This window comes from Montipora foliosa, chromosome 4, assembly GCF_036669935.1.
Source record: "Montipora foliosa isolate CH-2021 chromosome 4, ASM3666993v2, whole genome shotgun sequence".
In the NCBI taxonomy this organism is placed as follows: Eukaryota; Metazoa; Cnidaria; class Anthozoa; order Scleractinia; family Acroporidae; genus Montipora; species Montipora foliosa.
The window spans coordinates 24,850,984-24,861,503 of NC_090872.1; the positions used below are offsets into that span (position 1 = coordinate 24,850,984).

At 36.9% G+C, this 10,520-nt stretch overlaps 1 protein-coding gene across 3 annotated transcripts in view; it reads right to left on the bottom strand.

Annotated features, from left to right (window-relative positions):
* Positions 1-196: 196 nt before the first annotated feature.
* LOC138000409 (protein-serine O-palmitoleoyltransferase porcupine-like) overlaps positions 197-10,520 on the bottom strand; it is a 15,426-nt gene continuing 5,102 nt past the window's right edge. The window contains exons 5-12 of one of the 3 annotated variants that reach the window (XM_068846796.1): positions 9,560-9,694; positions 8,942-9,042; positions 8,755-8,802; positions 7,723-7,799; positions 4,785-4,848; positions 1,791-1,876; positions 1,478-1,585; positions 197-333 (exon numbers count right to left, since the gene is read on the bottom strand). In XM_068846796.1, coding sequence (XP_068702897.1) covers positions 232-333; positions 1,478-1,585; positions 1,791-1,876; positions 4,785-4,848; positions 7,723-7,799; positions 8,755-8,802; positions 8,942-9,042; positions 9,560-9,694 — 721 coding nt within the window. In that variant the 3' untranslated portion in view covers positions 197-231. Of the gene's footprint in view, positions 334-1,477; positions 1,586-1,790; positions 1,877-4,784; positions 4,849-7,323; positions 7,392-7,722; positions 7,800-8,754; positions 8,803-8,941; positions 9,043-9,559; positions 9,695-10,520 lie in introns of those variants that run through there. The other 2 variants (XM_068846797.1, XR_011123124.1) reach the window with 2 other exon arrangements.

Consider the following 10,520-nt stretch of genomic DNA (forward strand, 5'->3'; position numbering starts at 1 on the left):
GAAAAAGTGATAGATTTCTCCCTAAATGATCCTGTATTTCAGTGACAAGAATATGAGCATAATTTGATTCTCCAACGTAACTGTACAGTAGTTATATTTTTAGATAAGTGAACCCGGCCTTTATTAAGTAGAACTTCTGAGGACAAACATCTTTGATATTGTGACAGTAACAACCACTAAGGAGACTCATTCAAACTGGTTTAACAACAATAATTTATTATAAAAATATTATTAACTAATGACTCTGCTCAGTAAAAAAGTTGCAAAAGCAACCCAGTGACTTGCAAAATCCAAGTGAGACCATTTGCTTAATGTGTGCATCATGCCATAACCCTGTGATAGATAAAAAGCACAAGAAATTTTGAAATATTGAATGTACAACTTGTCACTTCTAACTACTGTTTAAAAAACGAGCAGCAGTGTTTTATCTGGTTTATGCCTTATGTTTTTAGACCAGATAAAACATGTGCTGCACGTTTTTTGAACGGCACAAAAAACATTTCAAAAAATGCGTGTCCCTAGGGAGTCCAAATTGTGAGAGGAAGATATTAGCATATAAAAAAAACAAGCTGGGCCAATGAGTCATTACTATTCTTTATAATTGTAAGGAATTCTAATGAGGAGTGTTTTATCTGGTCTCATGCATGTGACGTTTTATCAGTGTATAATTCATATAAGGGTCTAGGTAAAAGTTCTCTTTAGCTGTTACTAACTGGTGCAATATGTTTTTCATGATTTAATAACAAAATCTGCTGTCAATTTTAATTCTGCAAATTCAATAATTGCACTAGCTTATTTGTACATATTAAATGAAAGTTTTTACAACTGAACCCACTAGTAACTTAGAAAAATCGGAGCCCCAGATGGGACTCGAACCCACGACCCTCCATGACCTAGTCGGATGCTCGAACCACTAAGTTACTGGAGACTCTGTGGTGAGTTGAAGGGTGAAATGTGGGTCTTTGACTTGAGCTGCATCATGCAGCTACAGAGTCAAGCAACGACTGACAGCATAACTCATGACTGCATCGCGCAGTCACACAGGCATATCTATGATGCGGCCATCCAACCACCCAAGTGAGTGAAACGTGAGCGGTTGGTCGCATCATATAGATATGCCTTAAGTGTGACTTCACGATGCAGTTATGAGCTAAGCTGTCAGTTGTTATTTGACTCTGTAGCTGCGTGATGAAGCTCAAGTCAAAGGTCGTTTGAGTATAGTAACTGACTGTATCAAAAAGGGGCCAAATGAGTCTGTGACACCTCACGTTTCAAAAGCAAATGATTTGAATGACGATCACGTTTAGACAACTTCATGTTGCAATAATAATTGCAAATCAGTTTAGGGAAAAAAAGTAGCCAACTTCTCTGAGTAAAGAAGTCGGCCGCCTTTTTATATGTGTAGAATTTTACCAATATTAACTGTAGGGGAAAAATCTGGAGAAAGAAAAAAATAAAGACAAAAATATTTCCTTACTCTTTCTTGTAATTCTGTGTCTCCTCCAAACATGATTCCCAGATATGCCAGATGAAAAATGGAGAGAAAGCTAAATCCAAGGTTTGTAGCAATTACCCAAAAGTTTGTCTGAAAACATCAAAATACATGTTTCATTGATCAGTGCTATTAGCATGTTTCATGCATGATAAATTGTTGTTAAATTTATTTTATATTTAATGAAAATTAATGATCAATGAGAGTGAGATACGGTAGGTGAGAAGTCAAGGATGGTTCAGGCAGAGGACTGGGAACAGGGGTTATCAAATTAGATCAATATTATTACAAAGCTTACCTCAGTGTATCTGTGACCACATTCCAGTCTGCATTTCCTCGCCATTATACAGGCATTAAACATTCTGCCAAGGCTTTTACGAAACTCTAAAAATGCAACATTTTTAGGTACAAGGTACATGTAATGGTAAAGGATACTAACAATAGTAATTTAAGATTCAAATTAATTATAATAATGGGCAACAAATGTGGTGGCATGTGATGGAAGTGTGCTCCTTTTAGAGAACGTTTGTTGGCTTAGAACAGCAAGAATAATCAGGAAGATCACGGATATCTGAGGAGTCTGGAAACCACCGGGTAACAGTCAGTAATTAAATAGCTCTGACCAAAGGAAGCCATCATGCTAAAAACTTAACGATACTACTACTACTACCACTACCACTAATAATACTACTAATAATAATAATACACACATGTAATAATAATAATAATAATAGTAATAATAATAATAATAATAATAATAATAACAATAATAATAATAATAATAATAATTCATCATCATCATCATCTTGTCAGGCCTTCTGATAGGGTGCGATTAAAAAATGCAAATTATGCGATTTTTTCAGGGCAGAAGGCCAATTATGCGATAAATAATGTAAATTATGCGATTTTTTTCTCAGCAATTTTAAGCTTGTTTTATAAGGTTTCAGGTTAAGAAAAGCACTTTTTTGCTGCCCTAAAAACATTTTGAACACAAAGGAACAGTAATTATGTATCTCGATCGACATTAGTTGGGATAAATAAAAAAAATGAGGTCTTCTGCACTACCGGTGCACCACGTTAAAAGTTGAAAGGACACAGCTAACATGCCAAATGAATGATCAAGGTGCTCGTCAACCACGAACTTCCGAAGATGGTCAATCACAATAGGGCCATACCCCCATTTATACGAGAGAAAATAAGCCGCGGCTTTCTCTGGCCGTACGTTCACGTCTTTTTCAAGCCGCGGCTTATATTGACCTGGGAATATATATTCGTATAAATAGTTCCTTTTGCGTATTTTGTACACCGTGGCCAGAGTAAGCCGCGGCTTATTTTCTCTCGTATAAAAGGCCCTAATATTGCACGACGAGAAAAACATCAGTCCATCGTCCACCGACGTGGAGCGTACCTGTGAGGTACTTTCTTGCTCGATCGTGAGCTGTCAGATTGGGCGGAATGTGGGAACTTCCTTCTTCGTCGAAGAAAAAGCAAGCGTTTTCACAACAAACTTATCCATGAGTAAGTTTTTATCAGTTTTCAACGAAAGAAACTACATTTTGCCGTAAAACTTACAACTTCGCTTATTTTTCTCAAATCTCTTCTATAAGAGAAAGCAACTGTGTCATTTCAGTGGTGTGTATATAAGGCCGTGTTTGTGTTGCACCAATAGAAGGAGACTCGTACCAGGTCCCCGACATGAAAAATAAAGTGTTTACGAAATCGAAGGTGACAAAGGTTTTTTAGCCTTTTTCCAAGATAAATCATCTTAAAAATGGCGTATTTATGCAGGAATTTCTAAGAAACGTCTTGATTTATGTTTCATTTTATGAACTTTGTGCGTCCTTTTGTGAATTATGCGATCGGATGCGATTTGAGGTCGATTGTGCGAAATCGCACCATCGCGTAATATCAGAAGGCCTGTCTTGTTGCCACTTGATCGATGGAGTTTGCCTTAACTGGCTGACTTGACAAAACCATTTTGTTGATAAAGAATAGGACACTCAGTATAATTGTCATTGCAGCAGCAGGAAGAGATCTTAACTAGCGTTTGGTTTAATTCTGTAGAAGGGTCTTACATCTCCACGGGCGACACCTCTATTCAGGGGACACAGGGTTTGGTATCAGAAAAATGTTCATCCTAATCTTTGACTCCACTGTAATTAGATCCAAGCAGATTTTGATAAGAGTCATTGACATGTCCCATTAATTAAGTCTAAGCATGAACTATGAATAATTTATTTACAACAATCTAATGAACATTAATAGCTATAGCATTATTTGAAAGTTAGGGTAATTGCAACATTTTAATGTTTACTTGTCAATGAACAGAAGATTTAGGAGGACACCTGCTGACATTATTTTCTCTGGTATCTTTCTAGATATCAGTAATGTCACATTTGAGGAGAAAAGTACAGGTATTAAGGACACTTGATGCTAATTAAAAATCTGCATGCATCTAATTAGAGTCAATCCTCGACATATCTGGGTTAGTGGGACCAGCCTGTATATTATGTATGTTATTACATAGGGATAGCGTAAGGGCTACTCTCAAGAATAAAACTGTATGTTTGTTAAGCGGGAAAACTAAAAGCACCTGTAGACGTGTACCGCTGTTTTGTTGTAAATTTAGTACATTTCACGGATTGAAGAGACGTTTAGATATGCACGGCATTGAAGACTGCATAGGGCAAAGTAAAGAAAATCTCATTGCTGCCCTTTCCGTTGACCGGCCCTCCCCTCCCAAAACAAGAGGCTGTTAACTAAGAAAAATGTTGCAAGTGAAAAGAAACAGGTATTACGCTGTTGGGAAGTGAAAGTAAAAAAAACAAAACGGTATTACACTGTTACAAATAATAAGCAAAAAAAAAAACAGCAAAAAAACAGCAAGTCTAAAACAGGCAACATAATGCCAGCCTGAGTGGATTGAAGAGAACACTCTTTTGCATTACGCTTTCATTTTAGTGCATCTTGTTTCCAGTTCTTTGTTTGTGCACACTCATGCAATCACCATCATGGGCCAACAAAAACACACAAAAAAAGCTTTATGCCCGAGAGTGCTTTGGCATTATAATAATTAAGTACGCTTAGCCCGGTGTAGACTGTATCGTTGTTGTGGTAAGGTATAGTGAAGTAAAGTGACATGTAATATAGTGTAACATACTAGACTTACTAGTCTAGTGTTTTTCTTTTTTTGCTTGGGTGTAAGGGTGTATGGGTAAAGAATGTATATATTGTAAAAGGGAGTTAATAAAAATTAAAAAAAAAATGCATGAGTGGATTTGTTAAGACTTACCATGCTCAATGTATGCATATGTTCCAATGGAAATCAATACTGCAGCAAGTTGGAAATTGATACCCTGAAAGAAAGCAGTGCTGTCCCTTGGTTTTGAGTAACACATTACTTATAAACCTAGTGGCTCCCATAAAATAGATCAGCTTTGTAAGAAATTCAGCCTAACAGGTTACAACCCAACATCACCTTAGATGACAAAAATTAAAATTTACATGTACTAAATTAATACCTACTTTATATGACTGCCCCCCTGACAAAAACTTTTTGAGGCCATTATAAAGAACAATGCAAAGGAATACAATGTACAAAAAATGTGTAAATTATCAACTGGGCTATTAAGAGATGAACTGGAACTGTAATCATAGTACTCCAATTATTATCACCTTGCTGATTATTACTACAATAATAATTAATATTAATAACAATAATTAACACATTATTTACATGTGACTTATTAATTATTATTATATATTACAGTAATTTAATTTTAAATTACTAATATATTAGTAATTATATTAAACTGTGTTACAATGTTACAGTAGTAATTATTAATGCAATAGCTGCTACAATTACTACCATAATAATTATTATTGTAGTAGCTTTGTGGTCATAGCAGGACTTGGACTCAGGAATTCAAGAGATTTAAAAAAAAAAACCCATACTCAAGAATGACCGTAATATTCAAATCATAATTAAGTAAAGTACGATCGTCCGGGTGAGTGTAGTCCTGAGAAAGACTGTTTGAGATGGCAGGTGTTAAGTAAAGTACGATCGTCCAGGTGAGTGTAGTCCTGAGAAGGACTGTTTGAGATAGCATTGACTGACGTTTCGGCAACCTGAGCGGAAATCATAGCTCTTCAGAGTCAAGTGATTTGTGTAACGTCAGTAGATACTATAAGAACTCTGGTGGTAGATGTCATTGGTCAACTTATTTGTGATGTTGGTCGACGGTAAGTTGAGCCTAGATGTAATTGGCTGTAGGGACTAAAATAGTGATTGGTTGCTCGTCTGTGTTCAGTCAGTCTAGTGTTCAAATTTCTGCCGGTCTCACAGATATAAGTGGCCTAGCAGTCACAGCATTTGATCTTATACAGTTGTAAACTGCTCCTTGTCTGTCCTTAGGTTGGTCTTTGTCTTTGATGTTAGTCAGTAGCTTTCGTAAGGTAGTGATGGGTCTGTGAGCAACACTGATGTTGTAAGGCAGTAGGATCCTTGTGACTATTTCAGAGGTTCCTTTGATATAGGGTATAGTCACCGTAGTGGTAGGTGTCAGGTTAGTGTTTGCTGCGTTAGGTTCTGTACGGTGTTGCGTGTAACAAAGTCGCAGTAATGTTGTAGCTGTTCTTCCTGAAAACGTTGTCTACGTACTTATGTTTGTCTGCTAAGCTGTCGTGTGAGTCACAAACCAGTAGTGCTCATCTCATTGAGGTCCTTATTGTTGTAGCCTTGTGTGAAGTAGGGTTATAAGATGATTCATCAAGGAGTCTGTCAGTTTGGGCGGGTTCCCAGTAAACCGATGTCTGTAGTCTGTGTTGTCATGGATGACTAAGCAGTCAAGAAAAGGAATCTTTAGTTACCATTATCCTTGATCTCCTTGGTAAACTGAATGTGAGTGTTTTGTCTGTTGAGATGTTCGTGAAAATCGTCGATCTCGTCTTTGTGTATAGAGTATTGTCAACGTAGCGTAACCAGAGTGGTATTGTTTGTTTGTAACTTGCCAGAGCTTGTTCCTCGATGTTTTGCATAAGGATTCGGTAACAACAACGGAAACCAGTGAACCCATAGCGGTTCCGTGTAAATGTTTGTAGTGTTTACTGTGGTACTGAAAGAAAATCAATGTAAGGCAGTGGTTCAGCAAGTCCATAAGGTTGTTGGTAAGTAGTGGCAGTTGTAAAGTGGAGTTGTTGATGGAGGTTTTAGTGCAGCCGAGAGCCTGTTGAAGTGGAATACTGGTGAACAGTGTTCAGTGATGTGCAAAAAACCGTTACCATGGAAACGGTCCTTTTCCGTATTTTTTCCTCTCTCCCAGGAAATTCAATTTGAGCAAAACACAAAAAGTTTTTAAAAGGCGGAATTTAATTTTTTGATCACAACAGTACAATTATAATACTATAGGAAGTGGAATTTAGTTTTACATGTTAAAGAAATTAAATTTGTTATCATGATTGGAAAAAAAGGGGATTGTTGGCAGACTTTTTTACATAAAGCTCTTCACAGATGTTGAATCTGATCACTATTCGTTTAGGCAAATAGATAAGCTATCTGTAAAGATGAGATTATGCTTGAACGAATGTTCTTAAATAATTATATACTATTAGTTATTTTCTGAATCATAGAGTTGTGGGAACTTGGAACTCCCTTCCACTTTCCCTTTGTGAGGCAACAAGTGTGAATTCTTTTAAGACCTTAGCTAAAAAGTTTTTATGGATAAGTAAGTATATTATTTCAGCGTTCTTATTGTTATAAAATAATAAAATAATATTTAATATTTCTTATTACCATAATTTAATTTGTATTATTATTTTCATTATAATGGTACCATTATATTGGTGATAGATCTGCTTTACTATGGGATCCTCAACTTTTTTGCATTTCATCCCTTGGCCTCTGTTTTTGTAATAAATAAATAAATAAATAAATAAATAAATAAATAAATAAATAAAGGTTACCATTCAAAGTTTGATGATGGAAAACGAAGATTACGAAGATTCACCAAGCGAAGAAGTGTCTGATTGCTCAAAGAAACCATGTCATCGAATAAACAACTTACTACATTGTAAAACCTCACTTGCTTGGGACCGTACTGGACAATATTGGCCCTTGGTTGTATTTGTATGGACCTCACTGCACTCGGTCTGTAATGACATGACCTCAGGCCAATATTCCCCAGCGTGGCCCTAATTGTGCTCAGTTAGTAAGAGGTGCAACAGATACTTACATGTAGCAAAGAGCTCCATGCAAAAGTTAACAAGATAGCAACAAATCTTCCTAAGGGCTGAGCCTTCTTGTATACATCTAGCAACATGAGAGAGGAAGAGAGGAAGGCAGTGATTTCTGATCACACTAGATCAGCCAGGCAGAGGTAAATAGCGAATGATTGAATCGCAAGGCAGCAATAACCACAGGGCTCAGTTTTATGTAGAAAATAAATTTGCTATAAAAATTCTGTGTACTACAGTGGGCATTAGATATATCATTGTTTGTGACCTACATTGTATGAGCAGTGGAGTGACGCTATCATGGATTAGGAATTATTTAATCCATTCACTCCTCAGGCGTCCTCACACACTCCCAGTTGACGAGGAAAGTCGTCTGGCGTTTTGGCAGTCTCACTCCCAGCAGTCAATGGGTTAAAATGAAATCTTAATCCTTATTTATTTTATTTCATTTCTTTGTTAATAATATACATGAAAAAATTACTCGATTCTGATTGGCTGACAGCAATGCAGTTTATTAAATTACAGTGTAACACAGTGCAAAAAGTGTATAATTATACACCAGACAGTGCAAAAAGTGAAATACTAGAGAGTGCAAATTACATCTCGAAATTCTGGAATATGATTGGCTATAAGTATAAAATAGGGTTTGATCAGAACCAATCAAATCTTTTGTTTTCAAATCAAGTGCACGCCCTGGATGGTGCAATTATGGCGCAATTTTCCCCTGATTTCGTCATACACGTGCGTTTCTTCTGCTTTAATAACCATCTCGAATTTTTTCATGTATATTATTAATAAGTAATCACATGATTTTTCTCGTGCAATTTGGAATGAAGCAGTCTTGTAAATTTTTTCAAAGACTACAAATTGCACGCGCCCTATGGGCTCGTGCACTTTTGGTCGTCTTCGAAAAAATTACTCAATTATGCTTATTTATTCCAAATTGCACTTGAAATCGTGTGATTACCTATACAAATACAATCCAATTTTAGCCATAGCTACAAAGTGAATGAAAAACTCTCTTATCTGACCCGATTTGGTTGAATGAATGTCAATTGAAAACCAGCAGTCTTCATTGCCTATCCCAAGAGAGTAGAAAAAAAAATCACACAAGTCTGTGTGATGCATGACAAAGCATTTAATTATTTTATTTCAGGACTTCAATCTATCCACACCCTAAAATGCCATTTGTACTATACTTTGACTAAAGTTACTTACAATTTCTTAGAAATACATGCATAGGAATGTTCCAGTGTACAACAACCTCAACTAAGGAGCGGGGAAGCTCAACATGCTGGGGTCGTGCAACATCTGATCTCCTGAAATGAAACAAAGACGTGACCATGAATTAACCTTCTAATTTAACTTAGATGTTTTACACCTCTTCACCTCTGAGGAGAGCTCAGTCTCAGCTGTACCTTCACTGAACTCAAGGGTTTTTCTCAGTCAGGGTGCTCTGCTTTAAATCTTCCCTCATCAAAATCGACATCCAGCTAATAACACCTGAGAAAACAGCACCCAGGGTGATAAACAGGTCCAACTTGTTCATTTCTCTCTCCACATTTACACAATGTATGAACAACAAAAAGCTGCAAGATGGTACCCAAGGCTTTTTTGTCCTTAAAATTATTAATACAGGAAGACCAGAAATGCTGCCTGCTCTTTGAAAGCCCTGAAAGTTAATCCATAACTGGTACCATTGTAGTTTGCTGCCAAATGAAGTGAATCAATTCAACCAGCCTTCTGAATTTAAAAAATTTTAACAATAGACCTTCAGGATCATAAATATACACTAAGAAGTTTCAAGGGACAAAAACATGAATCAAGTTACCTTACCAAATTGTAACTTGTTTCCCTTCTTGGTTAACCTCTGTTCCAATGCCACTTAACAAGCTGGTACATTCCGACAAGAAGCTTACAAAGTAGTGGCTGAATCTAAAGGACATGGCTGCCTGGTAGGCCAAAAACCATCTAAAGGCAAGTTTGAAATTAACACAGTCAACTCTCTCATGAATGACCACCCTTGGGGCACGAGAAAGTGGTCATGCACTCACAGGAGGAGATTGCTTATGGAAAAGATAATAATAATTGCTTAAGCACACAAAACATTAATTTTAATACCTTATCAGAAAATTAGGAAAATGAAAACTAATTTGAGTTTTTCACATTCAATAAGTAAGTGTATCCCTACATATGAGAGTGTTGACTCTAATGCGCCGATCAACTCGAAACTTCAACATCCCCCCCTCCCCCCCCGGCAATTAGCCCAGGCATTTGAACTTTTGAAGATTGGATCGTTCAAATTCCCGCCCCCTCAGGCCAAAATGGTGTTCAAATGCCCTACCCTATTGTTGGATTTGTCTGTCATATCCTACTAAAGAACAATAATTATTGTCGTTGACTCCTCCTGTCTTTAATAAAGACCTTTTTTGCGAGCCAATCACTCACAAATGCTACATCTCTTCCTTTAAACTCTTCCATCTCATCCAAACATGTGTTTTATAGCTGTTAGCAACTTCGGCACCCGAAAAAAAATAATTTGAAACTTGGCACTTCGGGTTCGATTTTCCCCACCCCACGCAGGCAAAGGTCAAATTCCCCACTCCCTGGGGAGTTTACCCCAATTTCTCCAAGGTTAGCTTAAAGATTAGGGCTAGGCTGATTTCTTGAGGCCTCATCATTTTTTTTTAGGTCGGTCCAAGAAGAGCAATCTGAGTTGATACAGTCCGACTTTTGTACCTGCCTGTTGGTTTTTGGTTTTTTCCAAGCAAAAATACTTTAGCGGTTTTTGGATTTG